This window comes from Glycine soja, chromosome 8, assembly GCF_004193775.1.
Source record: "Glycine soja cultivar W05 chromosome 8, ASM419377v2, whole genome shotgun sequence".
NCBI classification, from domain to species: Eukaryota; Viridiplantae; Streptophyta; class Magnoliopsida; order Fabales; family Fabaceae; genus Glycine; species Glycine soja.
Window position 1 is genome coordinate 2,037,902 of NC_041009.1, and position 24,187 is coordinate 2,062,088.

A 24,187-nucleotide genomic window follows, 5' to 3' on the forward strand; every position below is an offset into this window, starting at 1 on the left:
ATTGTAATTTTTCTTCTTCTTACTCTTTCTCTTTATTTGACTGATGACTCTTAATCTTTCTCTTGAAAACCAAAAGGGCCGAATTCTTCCCACAAACTAATTGATCAATGAAAAGCAAAGGTTATCCCTCACTCCCCCTTTACCTTATAGGTAGCAAACTTTGAAGAATAAAGAGGACTCAGAGGAGAGCTTAAGCGGTAAACCAAATGAAGCCTTTCTTTATCTTCTAAAATATTAAATTTTAAACAATCCTATATAATTTTACGAAGGTCGTCGTATTCAACCTTATATCAATGTTCTTTGATCAATATTAAAATAAAAAGGCCGTCGAGATTAAAACTCAATTATATAAGACTTCCGCTACTATTGTCGTCATTAGATGCAAGTGGGTGGGTATACAGGCTTTTGCCACCCAAAGAGTTGGGGTGGTGCTTACATCAACACATGTGCAAAAAATCAAATTTTATCTCCACACATAATAGTAAAAAAAAAAATGATGTCGAATAAATGTGGCATCCAAAACATTTTTGTATAGTTATTATAATAATGTCTTACAAAAATCCAAAGCCCACTCGTTCATCCTTTGGCCTCCACAATAGAGTTAAGGTCACTAATAATCTAATACTCATCCAAAAACCATTTATGGAAAGAAAAAAAAAAGCATGTGTCTCCACATTGATTAAAAAGGTTGGCTTTTACTCTTGATAATGTCACTAACATGCCTTTTGACCATCATATTACTTGTTCCTTTAATATTTAAAGAGAGGTAAGTTGGCGTATTATCTCTCCCAACTGGTAATTGCTGCTTATTATCAAAGTCCTTGTCTCGAAAAAAACAACCATGAAGAAGAGTAAGTGCAGGGATTTTTTTTTAGAAAGGAAAAACTAATTACTTCATTTTATTTATAATAATTGCATCGATACAAAAGGGAATACTATAAACAACATATATGTATGCTAGCATGAAATATTTAATGCTGTAATGCATGCCCTTGCAAGAGATTGTGTAGTTAGATTGGCTTGCCTCCTTGCATAACTCATTGGAGTTGAAATTCAACTATGCCTGCATTTTGACAAAATTGCATGATAAGTGTTGAGGCCAGTAACTGCAGAATCTAGATTATCTGTGATCATCTTGCATTTCTGTTATCCATTTAATTAATGCCTTGATAGAGTGCGCATGCGTCAGCCTCAGAAGGTTGAGGAGATCCTGGAAAAAGGCATGTTCGAGCTTTTAAGAAAGTTCCATTAATTACTATCACACAAACACATACCTAATCCAAAGGATTTTTTTTATCTCTGAAAATTGCAGCGTCTAAGTTGCGCGCACTTCATGTGTCCGGTTTTCTCCAATGAATATGGGATTGCTGCTGGTTGTGAAGTGTAGCCATGTTATTCTTTCCACTTCTATCGTCTACTGGCTCTTAAGGTTGTTACTTTTCCACTTCCTTTGTGTTTTATTAGTTGCTTAAGTGTTATTAGTTATGTATATATACGTTGTTTTTTTAGTCTAGATAACGACTCAATTAGTTATTGTAATTTAAATTGTATTCATTTTTTTTTATTAGTTGCCAAATAAAAAATAAACTTTCCAGCATTACATTGGTCGGAATGGAATTCTACCTGAATCATTTAGATAAGGTAAATATCGCTGTTATGAATAGATAAAACATTCTTGGAGGGTAGAAATTTTATTACAAATGGTCAACACAGGTGTTTTAACGAATTTGAGTAAATACTTTACACTTATATGACACTATTTTTTATTTTAAATGTAATCATATAAAAATGATTTTAAAACATATGAAAAATTGTCAAAACAATCCAAATTGAACGATAAAAAAGGTTAATTTGATTTAATGTTGCATTTAAGTCAAACAATATCAGATTAGATACTATTTATATGCTTTGTTTGCATCACTTTTTGTCAAGAAATCAAATTAAACCGGTTGTGAATACTTTTAAATCTATTATTGGTATGCTATTATTTTCAATTTAATATTAAATAATTTTTATTACAAATTTTGAAAAATCCTATTATGTTTAAAATATTGTATTTAAATTTAAATTAACTTGAATATTATATATTTAAATAATACAATAAAATATGTTAGTTTATATGATTAAATGATTATATATAACAAATAATATTCACTTTTTAACTCGTCTTTGAACTATAATTTAATAATAACTAGAGAGTCGTCAGTCGATATGACAGAGAAAGCCGCCAATTAGCATTAAGTGAAATTGTTCAACAAATATATAAGCGGCACCCTAAAGATTGAGGCAAGGGACTTTCTAATATTACTCTTCTTAATGCAATGTAAATTGTTATATTATTTAAAAATATAAAACTAAATCAAATTTTTACAATAAGAAACTTCTTCATTCATATTATTAGTTGATTTGTTTAAAAAAATTATATGATTTTTTTTTAACTTTAAATTGAATCCTTAAACGGATATAAGAACTTGTTTATTTTATGCTGAAAAAACAAATGATGAAGAATATATTTTTTTAAAAAAATAAATAATAAAAACTATATAATATGCACGATGCCCACATAATTCATCGTTAAAAACTTACCATCTATTGAACACTTCTTCTCACTCTCAATTATAACACCTAACCCACATCCATAAAAATATTTTACTAGAGACAACAAAAATCAAAAGAAAAAATAAAAAACAAAAGTGTAAAATAAAATATTTTACAAGCAAAGAAGACACAAACAAATTACTTTTCCTTCCAAGGTAGGCAATAATATCTACACCTGTAACCAAAGACCAAACGATATGTATAAGAAAAGAGAGAGAAGAAAAACAAATTAAAGGAGAAAATATAAAAACAAAGATTGCAACTCCATCAAACTACTATCATGACTGATCATCAGCATGGCTTGAAATTACAAAAATTAAACAAAAAAATAAAAAATGACAACCAATCAATTAGTCAAAAAAAAATTATCAGACGAGAAAAAATAAGTTGCAGTACTACTTTCAGTTTCACAATTTATAAATAATAGAGAAGTAATAAAAAAAAATTAAAGAAATCAAAATCATAATAAAAAGCAACAAAAATATTTATTTAATTCAATCAAAGTTTATCGATATAAAATAAAATTTCCAAAAATAATTTATATAGAAATAATATTTTTTAAATTATCAATTCAAATTAAAATAATAATAATAATAAATAAAATATATTATTGGTTCATATTGATGTGAAATTTAAATAAATAATATAATGATTTTTTTATTAATATGTAATCAATTAATTATTACTTGATTCACCCAAAAAAATTATTACTTTTTGAATCAATTAGTAATTAAAGTAATATGAATTAAAAATATTTATTTTTTTATCGTAATTTTGAATTTTAAAAAAAAATTGAGTCATCATTTTACTAGATTACAATACTACTTTCAATTTTATAATTTACAGAGAATAGAGAAGATGTATTTTTTTTAAAAAAAACAGAATCATAAAAAAAACAAAATATTTATCTTATTCAACTACAGTTTATTAAAATTTATTTATGAAAATAAATTATTTTAACATTTATTTTGGTCTATAAATTTTTAATTAAAATATTACCTAAATAAAATCCGTTTTTATCATGACTGATTGCCCAAAATAAATTATTTATGAAAATTAAATAAAATGAAGTGTTTTAAAAAATAATCTAAATACTCATAACGAGAATTCGGTAATATATATATATATATATATATATATATATATATATAAATATATATATATATATATATATATATATATATATATATATAATGAGAATAAATATGACATTTATTTATTAATACAAATTAATAGAATTTTGATGGATAAAATAATTTTTTTAAAATAATTTATATAGAAATAACATTTTTTTAGTTATCAGTTCAAATTAAATTATTAATAAAAATAAATAAATTATTGATATTGATACGGAAGTTAAAGCTTAATTACTTTTTTAATTCTTTAAATTTAGTTAATGATTTTTTTGTCCCTAAAAAAATTATGTTTTTATTAGTCTCTCGAATTTTTGAAAAATTAATTTTAATATTTCTTATTTTTTGTTAATAATGTCACAATTTATAAGGTTTAAAATTATCATAAATTATTTTTAAATAATTTTTTAAAAAAATGGTGATTGAAAACCACCAGTAAGTGTAAAACTATTAATACAACGAACTAAATTAAAAGCAGTTTTTTAAAATTCGAGAGATTAATAAAAATATATTTTAATATTAATATATGATATAATATAAATATGGATAGACACTGGTAAAGATATTAATATGAAATTTAAATATACAATACAATAATTTTCTATTATTGATATTTAATAAATTATTTATTACTTTTTGAATCATTTAGTACTTAAGATAATATAAATTAAAAACATTTTTTTTAATTTTTTATCATAATTTTGAATTAAAAAAAACGCGGACATCCTTTTACTAGATTGCAATCCTACTTTCAAATTGATAAATTATAGATAATAGAGAAATAGTAAAAAAATGATTTCTTTTTAAAAAAAATCAAAATCATGATAAAGGAACAACCAAATTATTTATGTAATTCAATTACATTTGAACAAATTTTATTTATGAAAATAACTTCTTATTGCATTTAGTTTGGTTTATAAATTTTAAATTAAAATAAAATCCATTTTAAAGTCATTATTGTCCTAAATAATTTATTTACGAGAATTAAATAAAATAAAGTGTTTTTTTTTAAATATAAATAGTCATAATGAGAATTTGGTAAGAAAAATACATAATGGGAATAAATATGATTTTTTTATTAATATAAATTAATAGCATTTTGATAGAAAAAATATATTTTTTAAATTAATTTATATATAAATAATAAAAATATTAATTATCAGTTCAAATTAAAATAATGATAAAAAATAAAATAGATTATTAATCAATGTTGATATGAAATTTTAATAAATAATATAATTATTTTTTATTTGTCAAATGTAATCAATTAAATTTTACTTTTTGAATAATTAGTACTTAAAGATAATATTAATTAAAAAACATTATCTTTTTTAATGCAATATATGATATATAACATTATAAAGTTTAAATTGTCATTTTGGTTTTCCATAATTTTTTAAATTTATGATTTTAATTTTCTTGTATTTTAATTATAACATTTGATTTTTCTAATTTTATAAATGGATAATATTGGTCCTTCTTATTAAGTTAATTATAAATTAACAAAAATTATTAATTATTAAAAAATTAATAATAATCATACTTCTCCATAATATTGTATTTTGTTTCACCTCCACTGCCACATAGGAGTCCACCAATAGTAACAATATATTAGGATTAATAATTTTTTATTAATATTTTAATTATTAATAAATTTTATTTAACTTATAATTAATTAAATATCTTTAATAATCATAATTATTAATTAATAATTTACTGAGGATCAAAAATCTCAATTTATAAAACTAAAAATAAAAAATTTAAAAATTTAGAAGCAACAAGATTATAATTTAGCATATGATAAAATATAATATATGATGATAAGAAGAGGATCCTAGATGATTGCCCTTGATAAGTTGAGGTCGTAAAGATGGACGGCACAGGTGTTCCCAACACTAGAACGAATGCCATTGGTTGGAACAAGCAAAAGGCGCATTTCCATTGGTCCACGTCATCATTAGTGACATGTTCGAGCGTCAAAGCTTCAAATTCAGGAATTGACCAGGTTTGGGCACTACATAAAAGCCTCTCGCTCCCTCGTGCAATTTCAAAATTACATTACACTCTCTTCGACCTCGCATCGCACCTTCAACTTAACCTATTCCACTTGTAATCGTAAACGCTTTGCTAGAAGAAGAGACAAAGTGTGTCTGTGTGTGTGAGAGAGAGAGCAATGGCTGGCTCGTGGGCACGCCGTTCTCTGATTGTTCTAGCCATCATTTCCTTCGGTAATTTCACCTCCTAATAGATCTGTTCATGCTTTTCTTTTAGCTTTTTGCTTAAATGCGCAAGTGAAAAAATGTAACCAGATCTCGCTTTGTTTGAACCTTTTTGGATCTGTTTTGTTTGATTCGTTTCGTGTTACGTAGCGGTAGATCAGTGACTGAGATCTTTAGAAGTAATTGTTTAGGATTTCGTAAATCGTGCTGTGTTGTGTTCTTCATTTCAGTGAAGTTCTTTGCGAACTCGTTAGTTCTAGGATCTTACATGTTTGTGTAATACGCGTTTCTCTGCATCTGACAATTTCGTCAACAGTGATCAGTTCTAGTCGTTATTCCGATTTCCGAGGGAGCGTTTTGTTGGTTTTGTTTTTGAAAATGCTAATTGTTGCAAATTACTTTTCGTAACCAACACACGTGCCTCTGATTTCTGTTAAATCAGTTTTTATAGTATTTCGTAACCAACACACGTAGTACCATTGATTTCTGTTAAATCAGTTTTTTTTTAATATATTTTAAATTTTTTGAATCAATGTTTCGTGAAAATATGTTTCTAATTAACTAGCTGCATTCTCGTTTGTTTTTGTTTTTTAAGTTGTTGATAAAGATTTTCACTGTTAAGCCGAGTGATTAGTATTAGCCATGGAAATAAGTTTTGTTCCGTTGTGTTGCTTAAGATTTTTGCTTTCATTGCATGCTTTTTTCAAAGGATTGGCGTTTTCGTATTTGCGATTTGAATATGACATCGAGAAGTTTTCCTCCGGCTGATAATTGAATACCTATAGAAAAAAGTATAAAGTAAAGTGTCTTCATGTTAATTTTGTTAACGTATTCATATCATTATTATCATTTGTCAAGCACAATTATGTGCAAATGCAGAAATTAACTGCGTTTCGATGAGTTTAAGTGTTGTAAAAATTTAACTATGTAACTAACATTGAGAAATTTCTCCATAGGATGTCTATTTGCGATTTCCATTGCTAAGGAGGAAGCCACCAAGTTAGGGACGGTCATCGGCATTGATCTTGGAACAACCTATTCATGTGTCGGTGTTTACAAGAATGGCCATGTTGAAATCATAGCCAACGACCAAGGTAACCGTATCACCCCATCGTGGGTTGCTTTCACCGACAGTGAGAGACTCATTGGGGAGGCTGCCAAGAATCAGGCAGCTGTCAACCCAGAAAGGACCATCTTTGATGTCAAGAGACTTATCGGAAGAAAGTAAGACTTGCTCAAGTTGTTGATTTTTGACCATTTGATTTGGTGGGATCAATTGTTACTGACTTGCATCTTTTTGCAGGTTCGAAGATAAGGAAGTTCAAAAAGACATGAAGCTTGTTCCTTATAAGATTGTCAACAAGGATGGAAAACCTTACATTCAGGTGAAAATTAAGGATGGTGAGACCAAGGTGTTCAGCCCTGAGGAAATCAGTGCCATGGTTCTGATCAAGATGAAGGAAACTGCGGAAGCATTCCTCGGGAAGAAAATTAATGATGCTGTGGTCACTGTCCCAGGTAACTGGAAGTCTGAAACAATTTGCGACTTATTTCTCCACTTCAATTTGATTGTTTTCCTCCTGCTTTTGCTTTTATTCCAATTTCTCACATTTTTGTTTCAAATGCACAGCTTACTTCAATGATGCTCAGAGGCAGGCCACCAAGGATGCTGGTGTCATTGCTGGTCTCAATGTTGCTAGAATTATCAACGAACCCACTGCCGCTGCCATTGCCTATGGATTGGACAAGAAAGGTGGCGAGAAGAACATTCTAGTCTTTGATCTTGGTGGTGGGACCTTTGATGTCAGTATCTTGACAATTGATAACGGTGTTTTTGAAGTTCTTGCTACAAATGGAGATACTCATCTTGGAGGTGAGTACTTTTATACACATACACACGAGAATGAAATGAAAATATATATTCTTTCCATAAAATTTTCTTTCTGATGCTAATGTCTGCTATATCTGTTTCCCCTTACTAGGTGAGGATTTTGATCAAAGAATAATGGAGTACTTCATTAAATTGATCAAGAAAAAGCATGGAAAGGATATTAGCAAGGACAACAGAGCACTTGGAAAGCTGAGGAGAGAGGCTGAGCGTGCAAAGAGGGCTCTCAGCAGCCAGCACCAGGTCCGCGTGGAAATTGAATCACTTTTTGATGGTGTTGATTTTTCTGAGCCACTCACTCGAGCTAGGTTTGAGGAGTTGAACAATGACTTGTTCCGGAAGACCATGGGTCCAGTGAAGAAGGCTATGGAAGATGCTGGATTACAGAAGAGTCAGATTGATGAGATTGTTCTTGTTGGTGGAAGCACAAGGATTCCAAAGGTACAACAGCTTTTGAAGGACTACTTTGATGGAAAGGAGCCAAACAAGGGGGTCAACCCTGATGAAGCAGTTGCCTATGGTGCTGCAGTGCAAGGAAGCATTTTGAGTGGAGAGGGTGGTGAAGAAACCAAAGGTACCATAGTCTGTAAATATTATTTATGGAAGTAGATTGCTAAGCATTACACTTTCTAATTGTTGTGTGGCAATCTCTATCCAGATATCCTTCTCCTGGATGTGGCTCCCCTCACTCTCGGAATTGAAACTGTTGGTGGAGTCATGACAAAGTTGATTCCCAGAAACACTGTTATCCCGACCAAGAAATCTCAAGTGTTCACCACCTACCAGGACCAGCAGACTACCGTCTCCATTCAGGTACGGTGCCATTAAAGGGCATGATGCGTGTTTTTCTTCTAAATCCAAAATGCACCACTATCTGGTGAACTATGATGGGATTGACTTGAGACAATTCACTGCTTTTTTCTTAATACAGGTTTTCGAAGGTGAGAGGAGTCTCACAAAGGATTGTCGCCTTCTTGGGAAATTTGATCTGTCTGGAATTCCACCAGCTCCAAGGTTTGTTACCTGCTTTGATGATGCAGTGTCCTCTCTCAATATTGCTCCATATATTAATGTTAGTAAATTCATTGGTGGTATTATATTTGGGTAATTGAACAGGGGCACCCCTCAAATTGAAGTGACCTTCGAAGTTGATGCCAACGGCATTCTAAATGTGAAGGCAGAAGACAAGGGAACTGGTAAATCAGAAAAGATCACCATTACAAACGAAAAGGGACGTCTTAGCCAGGAAGAAATAGATAGAATGGTTCGTGAAGCAGAAGAGTTTGCCGAGGAAGACAAGAAGGTGAAGGAGAGGATCGATGCTCGCAACAGTCTTGAAACCTACGTATACAACATGAAGAATCAGGTCAGTGACAAGGACAAGCTCGCGGACAAGTTGGAGTCAGATGAAAAGGAGAAAATTGAGACTGCAGTGAAAGAAGCATTGGAATGGCTGGATGACAACCAGAGTGTGGAGAAAGAAGATTATGAAGAGAAGCTGAAGGAGGTTGAAGCCGTTTGCAACCCAATCATCAGTGCTGTGTATCAGAGATCAGGAGGAGCCCCAGGTGGTGCAGGTGGCGAAGGCGAAGACGAGGATGATTCTCACGATGAGCTCTAGATTAGTCTAAATTTTTATCATATATGGGAAATTAAGAATTCCCCTGCGCTCTGCGCTTGCTTTTTTGGTGCCGATGATAAGATACTTGTGAAATTACTTTTACTTTGTTTTTTTGCTTAGTTTTACGACCAAACTTCTTCATGAGTCTGGTTTCACTTCTATTCTCTTACGCTCTTCTTTTCGCGTGCTTCTCCGTTAAAATGTGCTCTGATGAAATTAATCCGTCTGCCCATGCCGACCATAAGTTTTTAATTAAGTCTGTTTGTAATTTAAAACAGGTAACTTCCGTAAAATATTATTCAGCCATTTTATAAAACTCACGAATATCAAATTTCTATCGATTGTTATTTGTTTTTTCACTTTTACCTGGAGCTTGTGAATAAAGTTCAAAGATGGATTCACCAATGTAGCGTCCGGAAGTTAGCGTGACGCGTTTGAGTGTTATCGCTTTTTATTGTCAGAGAAAATAGAAAAATAGTAAAATATAATGGCTGAAAATTTAGAATAAATATTTTTGAATACAGGCCCAGCTGAAAACACCAAATTAGATTTCACTTCTTTTCTTGAAGAAATGAAAATACGACATTTTTTAGTATTTTTTTTATGTATAATTTTTAAATCTTAAAAAAAGAAAATTATTTAAAAAAAATAAAAAAATAGAAACAGAAAATAAATACTTAAATCAAGGATGCCATCTGTAATTTCGGTTTCTAAAATGATGATTTATGTTGTTTTATCATTTTTTTATACATGGTTATAGTGTCATGTCATCATGCTTGTTTTACATAGTGCCCGCACCTCTTGCCTTTCTATTCTTTAACAATGGTTATTGACCAAGGAGGGATACTGTTATTGAATTTGACGGGATTAGACAAGGCAATGGAGAAGCGGTTATATACCTTGCCCACACCTACAGAATATATACTTCTAGTCCAGAACTTTTTATAGGATTAAATTCATCGTTGCCAATTATGTTAGTCCCTGTTTGGTCAATGTCGAGAATGCGGTTCAAATGACTAGAAGTTAGGGATTTATGGTAACGAAATTCGTTGATTTTTTTTGTTTAGAAAAATCGTGGTTTTGTTCAAAATCTGACATTTTGACATTCTTGGTTCATCTATACGTCAAAATCTATTTCTTCTAAATCTGTTTTATAACCACTATTGTACAAATTCTATTGTCCTAATTCATCAATGATATTGCCTCATCTAATCTTTCACAGACGATTTAGGGACTTCAAAAAAAAACTTTTGGGAAAACAATTTTTTTACTAGAGAGAAATTGAAGGAAAAAGTTCAGAAATTGACATATTTATAGAGACATGTAGAATAATTTAACCTTAATTTTTTGTTTTAATTTAATTTAGTCATGGTTAACATGTACCAAAGGGCTGAGCGACTATGAAGCCTTGAAATAGCAGGTCCTGATGACGGACAAAGAGATTTGGCTACAAACGCACAGAATAATTTCTCGCCATCATGCCAAATTTTCATAAATGCAGAAACAATATCCCCGGTAATGTATTCTGAATTTCTGATTTAAGAGCTGATATAGCTCACAATATCTGCTAGAGGTAGCTAATCCTCTGGTTCGTATTCAACAACAAAAAAAAAAGCCGGTAATATATTAAAATCTTTAGCATCACCCAATTTTGCCAATGACTGTTGAGATATTCAATTTGAAAATTTTAGTCTCACATCGCAATATCCAGGGTGTTTGGTTACGAGTTGGAATCATGTAAACGGTCAAAACACAAATTCTTGCTTCTTAATTTCATGTGTTGGAAAGTGTGAACCCGTGTTTGCATCACTGCAAATGGGTTCCAGAACACACATTGTCTTCCTCTTTCCAATACAACGAAACTGCTGAAACATGATTGACATTGACTAATTAAAAATATTTTTACACTGACATAATAAAAGCTGAAATGAAAGGTTGAATGAATTTCATCAATCCTGCTTTATTTCTTCTTTTTTTTATTAGGGTAGGGGTTAATTTTAATTACAATCCAACATTAGGATTGCCTGAACCAGCTGCGGCAACTCCCATCCCACCAACACCATCAGATGTAGCTGCCATTGCCTCATGGTCTCCTGAATCTTTAACATCTTTAACATCCAATTCACTTACAAGTTCATCAATTTTCCTAAATTGATATGGCCATCTTGCATTATAGAGAAACTGGCGAAGATCAAACCTATTATCCTCTGGTGAATAACTCTGCAAGATGATCGAAAGATTAACTTTCATTAGCCAACAAAAAATATAATAAGCCAAATCAAGGAGTTATCCAGAAGAATTCAACTCTGACTTCACATACATACCTCAGCATGGTAGGAAGGCGTCAAGACAGTCATTTTGTGTCGATTGATAGAATAATACTTGAAGAAGTGTTTTACTTTTTCAGCCACTTGTGATGGTGTCAATCTTGCACCCCATCTGTAGCATAGATTCTACAACAGTAAATTACAAAACGGGTTATGGCTGAAGAGCGAAATGGACAAAACATTAAATGACAAAACTCTATTCAGACTGGCAACTTTAGATGCCAAAAGTTTCTTCGTCATGCCAAGTGGAGCAATTATTCTTTCCACTAAGCTTTATACTTAACATGGGTAGTTTAGACAAATAAGACATAAGACAGGATGGAGAAGCATAAAATAAACCTGGAACATGGAAACTGGACCACAACGGAAAATTTTTCGTAGTCTTCCATAAACTGATAGCTCCTCGTAAGTCATTCCCATATCGACTTCATCAAGCTGTTCAACAAAGAATGGGGTACTTGTTTATACATTTTTAAAACTTATTATAAAAGATCAGTTCCTCTTTGACTTTCATTTTCTCTAGTATTGCCCTGGTTACCATGGATCCTTATTATGATTGGATTAGGAGTTGGTCATTGGATTTTTCAGTTGTTTCTACTGTATTCTTAGATTCAAGAGATTACAACATATTTCTGGTGTGAAATCAAACCAATTATCTAGCTACCAACTTCTCTAGATAAAGGAAAGATATTTTCACAGCATCATTATGAGCTGAGATTTAAACTCTTGCTCTCAGGTAATGTTGATAATAATCCTTCACTTTGTCACAAGAAAAAAAAAAGATAATGATTTGAATTCTGTATTGTTAATGTTAACCACCTCCCACCCTCCAATGTAGACCCACTATAGGCAAAAATCCTACATATGGCTACACATATACCGAATATGGTATTATATTAATGTGCATTTGCAATTTAAACATAACTACAAGAGTCCATCGAGTGATTCAAGATCGGTACAGAAAGGTGTAACAGAAGTTACAAAACAGAATATTACCTGACTGTAATTAGAACGTATAGGCTCCAGTTCAGCTGTGGGTGGAGCTGCTTCAATATCTGCCAAAGATGAGTAACCAAGATGGATGGCTGCCCATTGCAAGAATGCCCGAAGGTCTTGCTTACTTATACTACCAATTGGATTTATATCTGCTGAGCTGCAATCATACTATAAAAAGAGATAAACTTTGATAACAAGGGTGAAATGGACCACAGACATGAGAAAATATTTGAGAAACAAAGGATCAGTTTTAAGAAAATCTTTCTATTTCCATTTCCTATTTTCACCAATAATTACAAAACAATCTTAATTTCCTGTTTTCAAAGGTTCAAGTGTATTTATATTTTTTTGTATAAGTATTTGTGATCGAGAAGCAAAGTAAAAATAAATTGACATTTTTGCAAGTAGTGAAAACATGAAATGGAAGAAAAACATAAAGTCCCTAACAAAGAAAGGCATAATCCAAAGCAAAATAGGGATACCTTGGTCAAGTAACCACGTAACCCTTCATCCACATTGGAGCTCCCCAAGACAAGATAAAACCCAGGCTTGCTGTGAACCCAAGGTAAGAGTGATGCTAACATGAAAGCTAGCACCATTCTGATTCGAGCTTGAATGTTCTGCAAGCTTAAATTTTCAACATTAGATCCACCATCTACCTGTAGGAACAAAACCATACAAAGAAATTATTTGAGGCTACTATGAAAATAGAAACATAAAATATACAAGATGATTCAAATCTTTAGTTAGGAAAGAAAAGAGAGATTCCACATAAAGAAGCTACACAGTTATTTTTCTAGTCTGAGAGTTCTAGTACTTGTCATTTATGGTTGAGAGAATTCTCAAGTTCATGCTTCATTTACCTTATACCGTGGTCGCTTTCCTGTAAGTGTTTGGAACAATGACAAAAAAGCAGACACAACTACGTCAATGCTAACATCAAGGTGCCATGAACCAATTTCATCAGCCAGCACCTTGGCTCGTGACCTTGTCATTTCGGAACTGAAACAAGAGATTTCTTTAGTGAACATCACATCTGATAAGAGTGTGTTTTTAGTTGAACTCAAGTAATTTATTTGACGTGTCTCTTCTTATACAAATATAGATGGAGTATCAATGGAATATAGCAGATAGAAACTTAGGGTGATACAGCTGAATAGTGTAAAACACTAAAACCTGAAATTTACCACTTACCTGTTTTCAGATCCCATAAACACAGTATAGAATATTCGTTTAGCAAATTCTCTGCTGTCTGTAGGATACAGGCCATCCTTATAGTTTCCTATTCGTATTGCATCAGCTTTAACTTGCTCGTCCCCATTTGCAATTTCTGCAGGAAAATATGAATCATTAGCAAATGATATCTGAATTACAAATGCAGCTGTTTTTTGCACCTTTTCCACATTGAAAATATGAAAATAAAAAAAAACAAAAAGGAGGCCAATAATCTGCCTCAATTTTATTATTGACCATCAGTTGACAGTTTAGCTTCTTTGCAAGTTGAACACTCTGAAGTAATAAGAGGCCACCATGCTCTATATTCAAGCAACTTAGCAGGATTTTCAAGAAAGGAACTATGAATATTCAGGTCCACTTCTCCAGCTAATTCAGCTGTCAATCAATTATACATGACCTCTTAACTACCCTTCCCTGAGATCTTTATATAGTATATACTTATCAAAAGCTAGACTAGCGGTGACTTGAAGTATTTCTTTATTAAATGCAATAATGCTGCTTCCTAATACTGTCACAAGTTGATCTGAAATAGAAACTTTACTTTAAAAGTATACATGAATATAACAACACTTCTCATTGCACCAGAACTTACCTTTCACAACCAGCTGGCACATGCACCCAACAATTGCAGCGACGGAGGAACTGTCTGCTCCACCAGAAAGAGGAAGCAGAAAACCAGATGCTCCACTTCTTCTTAAGTAGTCCCATAACCAGCAACCAGGTCCAAATGCTATTTCCTCCTCAGGAGTGTGGTACTTTATCTGTAACGTATATATCATATTAAACTTAGCAGCTTGGAGACCTGAATTATTGCAGCAGTAATGTTGCGAAAGAAGAATTCAAGATGTCATCAATTTTTAACTATCTTGAAAGTTGCAACTCAAAATGAAAATAAACTAACCTTAAGTGGGAGAGAAAGGTGTGTTTTAAGGTTAAAAGGAAGACAGAGACTGAAAGGTACTTCCACTGAAGGAACCTTTGTTTTACAACTTGCTTGCTCTTGGAAGCTACTTAAAGATCCTCTAAGACTTGCAACCTACCAACAGACAAAATGAGTAAACCAATCAAATCCAATGTCAGTTATTGATAGTCTTAATGATTGTGTACATTGATATATTGAATATCATGCAATACATACCACATCTAGATCTATTTGAGCAACCACAACTTCAACATCTTTTAAAGAAAATTGTGAACCCTGAGCGACGACGTCTCCATTTACCACAACACTAGCACAGCCATCTGTTGCAAAGGCAAGATAAAATTATAGAAATATGGAAAAATCCTATGTAAATGAAAACTAAACAAGCTAAATGGAAGTTAAAATGCCCGTATTCTAGCTTCCAATGATATGCAATGGGACAAATGTGAAAAGAACAAATATCATTCTATTAAGAGAAAAGTTTTTTTTTTTACCATAGTAAAGGCGACTGCCATCACAGCCTTGGTGATTACTATAGATGTAAACCCCTCCGCGAGTTTGAGTGGCACCTATAAAAGCACGAAGACGAACATCGAGCTTTCTAAGTTGGTGGTGACTTCCACTTGCATTCATAAACACTTCAACCCCATTCAATGCAAGTTCAGAATGAGGGGGAGTTGGAGTAAAAAGCTCTTCACAAACTTCAGCCGCAATAGCTCTAGAAAGGGGGAAATGCTTTATATTTAGCACTTGATAAACATCTGACTAAAACTTGGAAGAGTCCAGTAAACAAATTAAATACATGCATACACACACAAAAAATAGTCGAAACATGCTAATTCTTAGGTGCATGGAAGAATGGACAGGTATGCCAATCAACTAAACACTGCATGGATGCAACTCTGATGGGTATGTCAGCTTTAAAACACGAGAACAATCCAAATCCGTATCTAGTAATAGTAAGTTAAGTACACACATAAGAAGAAGCCAAGAAGGAACCAATAATCTGTTTAACATTTGCATTTATCATTTAGCAATGATTTATCATAACTTCAAAAACGTATATTGGACACAGAGAGTACACAACATAACTTTTAAGTAAAAACAAAACAGAAAACTAATGCAGTGATAGTGTAAAGGATTTTTTACAATTTCATTCAATCACAAATTTTCATGTATGATGTTAGTTGACTTTTACAATAACTACCTTAAAAGTGTCTGATCATCCCTGATTTTCTATTAGTTGACAGCATAATTACACTGAGAGTGCATGCATATTAAACTCGAGTGAAACATAATTTGTGAATTGATAACTTACGTGTCTTGAAACTTAATGAAGCCATAACCGAATGGAACAGAATTTTGGCCTATTGCCTTGGAAAATTCAGGTGGCAACTGAAAATCGACGAGTTGATCCCTCTGCTTCCAAGCAGTGAACCATCTCAGTTCTCTATAATTACCATCATTGGCAAGAGACATCTTGGGTCGTATCATAATAATCTTTCGATTGAGACAGAAAACCTGACAATTGTAGCGCTCGGAGCCTTTGATAACGGGCATGCCAAAGCTACACACAATGCCATCAGTCCAATCTCCAAGCAGTAAATCTTTCAGGCACTCCCATCTGCAATTTCACAGTTTCCTCAAAATCATAACACTACACACACACAGAGATATAAGGCTGGTTGGGTGGTTAAGAAAGAAGGGAAGGAGGGAAAGGTCGTGCATTCGATGCTTCTATCGATAAAAACTAAGAAATTAACAATTAGCATTTTGCTGATAAAAAAAAAAAAACTAGACAGAGAGAGAGAAGAAAAGAAAGTAGTACATACGAATGGTTAACTGTGTCGAGCTCTAAGAAGTGGTCTTCGCAGCCATAACCAGGAATCTCGAGTTCGGGTCCGAGCCTAATGGCAGCGCCGGCTTCTTTGGCCTTCGCTATGGACTCTTTGATTTGCTTGGCGTTGCAATCGAAGTCCATCGCCCATTGGTTCAGATTAGATGTGGCAACCTTCAATAGCCTCATGGTGTTTTTCTTTGGAATTGGGTTAGAATTTGTTGTGGTGAAAACAACTGCGAAGGCCTTGCTTTTTAAATTGTGGTGTTGGGAACTTAATAGCTTTGATTCCACGAAGTTACGGTGAAGCTTATTTGCTGCGGTTCGATTCAATATTCAAAATTCTCTCTTCCCTTCCCGGAGCCTTGGACGGGTTCTATTCTTGTCCTTCCCTCTCTCTTGCCACGCGTGTCAATTTTGATGCTTTTATTTCATTTCAACCATCATCAGAAAACAACTACGGTATTGAATCGGGTTTAAGACAAAAATCATACAATTTAATTATTTTTATTTTCTTAATTTATTATTTAATCAGTTTGGTTTCAAATTTTAATTTTATCTGATGGGATTCAATTTTAAAGCAGTTATAACTTTTATTTTGATAGTGAATCATAAAGAATATGTTTCCAAATACTAATCTTATTGATATAAATTTTACACTTAAAACAGATCACGAATTCTCTTATTAATAAAATTTTATACCACTAATGTAAGTCAATCCTAAAAGTTAAAATAATTTCAATTAAATTGATTTTTAGTTTTAATCTTACTTTTTTTAAAAAAAATATTAAAAAATTATAAGATCCTGATTATATCTTAATTATATGTGATCGCATCTTACCTAATCATATTTTATCCCCAAATGTTATGGAAATAAGATATTGTCTTACCATAAGTAGCAATTATATAATTGATACTCAACCTATGAACAAGAGTAATGGTTGAATGTTTGATGGTTGATATATAAAAATGGGAAATGCTAAATATTGAGAAAGCTGTGCACATGCTCAAGGATTGGAAGCTTGCTAGAGTGGTGTCAGATATTGATCCAAGACGCAATCAGCTCTACATAGGATGGGGGATGTGCATCAGAGACTGAGTTTGTGGCTGCTAAGACCATGTTTTCTGAGTTTGGTTTTGATGTTATACAAGGTGAAGCTTTGGGCCTCTTCCATGCTTTATCATGGGTAGTTCAGCTGGCCTCCCATATGTCATTTAAGAATATGGGTTTTATCCTGTCAGAGTGCAAGACTTTGCTTTTCTTTCATTGCAACTTTGTTAGGCCACAAGCAAATATGGTGGCTCAAGTGTTAGAAGGGCATCCATTGGCTATGCTAGTCCCAATTTGTTTGATTCTATGCCCACTTGTATTTCTCAGTTTGTTATTATGATGAGTTAAAGTTCGTCTTCTTAAAAAAAAATCATCTTTAAAAAAATGTTATTTAAAGTAATATTTTAACAAAATAATATTTTCATAAGTTTGTTTGTCAAATTATACTCTTAAATTTGTTTGGTAGACAAATTTATAGCTTAATTTATTATTATATTATTTATATATATAACTAAAAAAATAATTTATCAAAATACCTGAGTTGTAATAAACAGTGATATTTGTCTTTGATATTTACTAATGAAAAAATAATAATTCATTTTTAAAAAAATTTATAACTTATTTATTTAAAAATCAATAAATTAACTTAATTATGTTGTTTATATAAAGAAAAAATATTTCATTTATATATTTTTAAAAAATACTGAAATTCAAGTTAAAACTAAAGATATTAAAAATAATAGACTAAAAAAAAGATAAAATGTTAATTTAAGATTTATTTATTAATTTTGTCTCTGTAGTTTATAAACTGATCTCTTTTAATCTCTATAGTCAATAAGTAAATTTTTTTAGTCCTTCGAGAATATATTTTAAATTCCCAAAAGATCTCTTTGTTAATTTTTTTAAAACTTTGTTAACTAAAAAATTTTAACCGCAGAGATTTTTTATGAATTAAAATGTAAACGGTAAGGACTAAGAAAATATATTTATTAAGTATAATGATTAAAAAAATATATTTGAAAATATAAAGATGAAATGAATAATTAAACCTAAAAATAATTCAGACGATACAAACATCTTACAAGAATATATCATATGCATGGGTGTTTGAAATTTGAAGATAAAATATAAATTTAAAATTAGTTTTAACTTTTGATATTTAGTTAAGTTAGCAAGTGTAAAATTTGAAAGAAAAAAACAACAAATGATTATATAACACATCAAACAGAAATTTGAAAAAAAAGGACAATCTATATCCAAGAAATTAGACACTATAATTAAAAAAAAGGAAAATGAATAAGTTTAATAAAATATAAAAAAAGGAGAGAGCTCTCAAAATAGGTGGATTAGAGTACAATTTAAAAGATTATCAGTGTTTAAAAATAAATTTATATTATAATTTAAATTTTTTATAATAAAATTTAATTGTAATTTGATTTATATATTTATTATTATATTATAAATTTCATTTGTATTAAATTAAACACATATGTTTGACTAAAATCCTAGTTTTGAATAAATGAAGCAAAGAATGAGACGTGAGGTGTCCCCAAGCAAAAGGACCAGTTTTATTGGCCAAACAATGCTTTCTCAACCTTAGATTGGTCCACATCAGCACATATGACATGCTCGTACTTGCGAGTGAGCACTATAAATGGCGAAGTCCCCGCCGTGAACTCAATAGAACCTACAATTCATCGTCCATCGAGAAAGGAAGAAAAGAAACAAGGTGACATCATCATGGCTTGCTCGTTTTCTCGCGGGTCTCTGCTTCCTCTCGCCATCATCGTTTCCTTAGGTAATAATCAGATCTCATCACTTTTTCTCTTTCAATTTCAAATGTAGTAGCTACATCGATCTCACTACGATTCGTTTGAACCTTTTTCGTGCTTTGTTTCGATCTCTATTTCCATGGATCTGATAAGAACCTAACCCTATTTGCTTAACATTCTCATCACCGCTCTCGATTTAGTGCCACTGAGTATTATCATCATGCATTTCTCGCTCTCACTCTACACCCTTGAAATGGCTCAACAATGATTAGTCGCTGTTTTTCATCTGCGTCATTATTGTATCCGTTTTTCTCTAATTTCGCGAAAACAACGCATGCTGCATAAACCTTTTTTTCTTCGTTAGAGTACTCGTGTTGTTTGTCTTGTGCACCAGTAAATTAATTACATGCTTATTAATTTAGTTTCTCGAATTATAATATTCCTCATCTTTGGTGAGATTAGATTACATTATGCATGATTTGATACCTAAAACGTATTTTTTTTCATTCGTTTATGTCAATCTTTGTCACGCCTCCAAATAATTGATTTCTTCCTTTTAAACTAAGATTTGCCTCCTCTACTAAAGCGAGCAAGAGTAAATGTAATCTAGTTGATTAGAAAATCAATTATTGATATTTCATCACATTCATAATTCGATGTTGTGCATGTATACTTGATGTCAACTATTGTCATGAATAAATGAGATTACTTACTTTACGCGAGTCAGTTTGTCATGAATTTAACTAGTTTGAGTTTACATTGTAATTAACCTTGAGAGAGTTCATCGCAGGATGTCTATTTGCGATTTCCATTGCAAAGGAGGAAGCCACCAAGTTGGGGACGGTCATTGGGATTGATCTTGGAACGACCTATTCATGTGTTGGTGTTTACAAGAACGGCCATGTTGAAATCATAGCCAATGACCAAGGTAACCGTATCACCCCTTCTTGGGTTGCTTTCACCGACAGTGAGAGACTCATTGGGGAGGCTGCCAAGAATCTGGCAGCTGTCAACCCAGAAAGGGTCATCTTTGATGTCAAGAGACTTATTGGAAGAAAGTAAGACATCCTCAAGTTTTTGATTTAGGACAATTTGATTTGATGTGAATAAAGGTGTCTGACATGTATCCTTTTGCAGGTTTGAAGATAAGGAAGTTCAACGAGACATGAAGCTTGTTCCTTATAAGATTGTCAACAAGGATGGAAAACCTTACATACAGGTGAAAATTAAGGATGGTGAGACCAAGGTGTTCAGCCCTGAGGAAATCAGTGCCATGATTCTGACCAAGATGAAGGAAACTGCGGAAGCATTCCTTGGGAAGAAAATTAATGATGCTGTGGTCACTGTCCCAGGTAACTGGAAGTCTGGAACAATTCATGACTTTCTGATTTTGCTTTTATGCCAATTTCTCACATTTTCCTTTCAACTGTACAGCTTACTTCAATGATGCTCAGAGGCAGGCCACCAAAGATGCTGGTGTCATTGCTGGTCTCAATGTTGCTAGAATTATTAATGAACCTACTGCTGCTGCCATTGCGTATGGATTGGACAAGAAAGGTGGCGAGAAGAACATTCTTGTTTTTGACCTTGGGGGTGGAACATTTGATGTCAGTATCTTGACAATTGATAATGGTGTTTTTGAGGTTCTTGCTACAAATGGAGATACTCATCTTGGAGGTGAGAATTTTTTTTAATGAGTCTGAATAAGAAAAACTTATTATGTAGAAAAAATATTATTCTTTCCACAAAATTTTCTTCTGATGTTAATGCTTGCTATTTCTCCTTCACCTTACCAGGTGAGGACTTTGATCAGAGAATAATGGAGTACTTCATTAAATTGATCAATAAAAAGCATAAAAAGGATATTAGCAAGGACAGCCGAGCACTTAGCAAGCTGAGGAGAGAGGCTGAACGTGCAAAGAGAGCTCTCAGCAGCCAGCACCAGGTCCGCGTGGAAATTGAATCACTTTTTGATGGTGTTGATTTTTCTGAGCCACTCACCCGAGCTCGGTTTGAGGAGTTGAACAATGACTTGTTCCGGAAGACCATGGGACCAGTGAAGAAGGCTATGGAAGATGCTGGATTACAGAAGAATCAAATTGACGAGATTGTTCTTGTCGGTGGAAGCACAAGGATTCCAAAGGTACAACAGCTTTTGAAGGACTACTTTGATGGAAAGGAGCCAAACAAGGGTGTCAACCCTGATGAAGCAGTTGCCTATGGTGCTGCAGTGCAAGGAAGCATTTTGAGTGGAGAGGGTGGTGAGGAAACCAAAGGTACTGTAGTCTGTAATCTAACTTCTCAATTACTTGTCCAGAAATCATAAATATTATTTATGCAAGTAGATTGTGACACATTACGCTGTCTCATTGTTGTGTGGCTCTCTGGATCCAGATATCCTTCTCTTGGATGTGGCTCCCCTCACCCTTGGAATTGAAACTGTTGGTGGGGTGATGACGAAGTTGATTCCCAGAAATACTGTTATCCCTACCAAGAAATCCCAGGTGTTTACCACCTACCAGGATCAGCAGAGTACCGTCTCCATTCAGGTATGGCTCATTATTCAACTGCATTAAAGGGCACGATGCTCAATTGTCTTCTAAATTCAAAATGCATGACTGTGTAGTGTAGTGGACTTTAATAATTGATGCCTTTTCTCAATACATAGGTTTTTGAAGGGGAGAGGAGTCTCACAAAGGATTGCCGTCTGCTTGGGAAATTTGAACTGTCTGGAATTCCTCCAGCTCCAAGGTTTGTTTGCTGCTTTCATGATACTAGTGTCCTCTACAGATGTTGTTCAATTGATGTTTGTAACTCATTGGTATGTTATGTTGTAATTGAACAGGGGTACCCCTCAAATTGAAGTGACCTTCGAAGTTGATGCAAATGGCATTCTAAATGTGAAGGCAGAAGACAAGGGCACTGGTAAATCAGAAAAGATAACAATTACAAATGAAAAGGGACGTCTTAGCCAGGAGGAAATTGAGCGGATGGTTCGCGAAGCAGAAGAGTTTGCTGAGGAAGACAAAAAAGTGAAGGAGAGGATTGATGCTCGTAACAGTCTTGAAACCTATGTCTACAACATGAAAAACCAGGTCAGTGACAAAGACAAGCTCGCTGACAAGTTGGAGTCTGATGAAAAAGAGAAAGTTGAGACTGCAGTGAAAGAAGCATTGGAATGGCTGGATGACAACCAGAGCGTGGAGAAAGAAGAATATGAGGAGAAGCTCAAAGAGGTGGAAGCTGTTTGCAACCCAATCATCAGTGCTGTCTATCAGAGATCAGGTGGAGCCCCAGGTGGTGGTGCATCAGGCGAGGACGACGATGAAGATTCTCATGACGAGCTCTAGAGATGTTGTTGCTTAAGCAGTAGCATTAAATGATGAGCAGTAGTGTAGGTTAAACGGAGTCTTCAAAATTTTGTAACAGGTGGAAATTGACAATAGTTTCCCCAGCTCTTGTATCTTTGGTGCCGAAAATACTTTAAAGATGAATGCTTGAATTTGTTTTAGGATCGCTAGTTTAACCACCATACTTCTTCGGCTTTCCGATATTCGTTTTTATCTTCATGCTAGGGAGGACGGTTGGACTCGGAACTACAGCCGTCTACGTATGTTGGAATTAGTGTCTGTTACGTAGATTGAGCTTAAAATTCAGTCTATCAAACCAAAGTAACTCTTCTAAAGATCTTTTGTCTGCTACTCTTTTAAAATTTATTTTAATTCATTCTTTCGTGATTCTCGTCAAAATTCAGGGTAAATATGTCCCTGGTCCAAGCTCATTATTTTAGTCATTAAAAATGTAAGACTTTATTACGTTAGTATTTAAAATTAAAGTAACTTTTTAAATGATTTCAAAATAGTGGTTTAAATAAAAAGGTTTGACAGAATGAAATGAATTCCTAGAAAAATCTATTTAAAACGAGATATGAGACCATCAGTAAAATAAAAGAAAAGAAAATTTAGAAAAATTCCCTTAGAATGAAAATGGATTTAATAATTTTGAAAAAGGGAAGTCAAGAAGTGAAAATGGAATTATTAGTTGTCAGATACTTATTTTAAGACAATTAGGATTTGGAGAAAAAAGTGAAAGAAGAGAAAGGGTTTAATTGAACATGAGGTGACTTTAAACTTTGTAATTAACTAGATTACAAGTCGTTATTTTTACTGATTTTGTATAATTGATCATATAACAGGTTTTTTAAAATTGGTTATATAAAAAAGAAAAGTGAAAGTGAAAGAAAAGTCACCGTGACTTTTCCACTTTGGACCAGTTTATTTAAGTTTAAAAAAAAGTAATAAAGAAATCGTTTTGTTTCTTAAAAAAATAAAATTGTTTATTTTATATAAAAATATTTTAAACAAACACATCAAAAAATCATAAAATTTATTTTATTTTAAAAAATAATTTTAAACAAACTAGCAGTTATCATGTCCCTTTAAGATAACTGCCATTGAAGAGAAAAGTGAACGCAAAAAAAGAGTTTAACTTTAAAACACAGGTAAATGAATGATCCAACGATGATCGATCGAAGTTAAAACATGGGATAACTTCAAACTTTATAACTGAATAAAACAGCCATAATAT

General features: G+C 32.6%; 2 protein-coding genes across 4 annotated transcripts; one reads left to right on the forward strand and one right to left on the reverse strand.

Annotated features, from left to right (window-relative positions):
• The first annotated feature begins 5,757 nt into the window (after nt 1-5,757).
• Nucleotides 5,758-23,280, forward strand: LOC114421096 (luminal-binding protein 5). 3 transcript variants are annotated; one of them, XM_028386890.1, is made up of 8 exons: nt 5,758-5,959; nt 20,391-20,658; nt 20,738-20,952; nt 21,035-21,277; nt 21,397-21,876; nt 21,995-22,149; nt 22,269-22,351; nt 22,446-23,280. In XM_028386890.1, exons 1-8 carry the CDS (start codon nt 5,905-5,907, stop codon nt 22,948-22,950), a joined length of 2,004 nt encoding a protein of 667 aa, XP_028242691.1. In that variant the 5' UTR covers nt 5,758-5,904; the 3' UTR covers nt 22,951-23,280. The 3 variants fall into 3 exon arrangements, with proteins under 3 accessions (XP_028242691.1, XP_028242690.1, XP_028242689.1); XM_028386889.1 differs by lacking the exons at nt 20,391-20,658; nt 20,738-20,952; nt 21,035-21,277; ... (2 more) ...; nt 22,269-22,351; nt 22,446-23,280 and adding exons at nt 6,907-7,174; nt 7,254-7,468; nt 7,581-7,823; ... (2 more) ...; nt 8,770-8,852; nt 8,955-9,620 and having other exon boundaries at nt 5,766-5,959; XM_028386888.1 differs by lacking the exon at nt 5,758-5,959 and adding an exon at nt 19,434-19,626.
• LOC114421095 (glutamine-dependent NAD(+) synthetase-like) lies at nt 11,153-17,196 on the reverse strand. Its single transcript, XM_028386887.1, has 13 exons — nt 16,773-17,196; nt 16,259-16,564; nt 15,435-15,658; nt 15,157-15,260; nt 14,920-15,054; nt 14,611-14,779; nt 13,977-14,112; nt 13,646-13,784; nt 13,265-13,441; nt 12,783-12,950; nt 12,126-12,221; nt 11,784-11,912; nt 11,153-11,679 (listed from the first exon to the last, which is right to left on the reverse strand). The coding sequence occupies exons 1-13, from the start codon at nt 16,964-16,966 to the stop codon at nt 11,461-11,463; spliced, it is 2,196 nt and encodes a 731-aa protein (XP_028242688.1). The 5' UTR covers nt 16,967-17,196; the 3' UTR covers nt 11,153-11,460.
• Nucleotides 23,281-24,187: the final 907 nt, after the last annotated feature.

Excerpts from the sequence above, each read along its gene's own strand:
- LOC114421096 (XM_028386888.1), top strand. The coding sequence starts at position 19,449 with ATGACATGCTCGTACTTGCGAGTGAGCACTATAAATGGCGAAGTCCCC. Across the intron at positions 20,953-21,034 it reads TGCTGTGGTCACTGTCCCAG|CTTACTTCAATGATGCTCAG; the intron begins GTAACTGGAAGT and ends TCAACTGTACAG. Across the intron at positions 21,877-21,994 it reads GGGTGGTGAGGAAACCAAAG|ATATCCTTCTCTTGGATGTG; the intron begins GTACTGTAGTCT and ends CTCTGGATCCAG.
- LOC114421095 (XM_028386887.1), bottom strand. The coding sequence starts at position 16,966 with ATGAGGCTATTGAAGGTTGCCACATCTAATCTGAACCAATGGGCGATG. Across the intron at positions 12,222-12,782 it reads TACGTTCTAATTACAGTCAG|CTTGATGAAGTCGATATGGG; the intron begins GTAATATTCTGT and ends TTTGTTGAACAG. Across the intron at positions 11,913-12,125 it reads GTCCAGTTTCCATGTTCCAG|AATCTATGCTACAGATGGGG; the intron begins GTTTATTTTATG and ends TTACTGTTGTAG.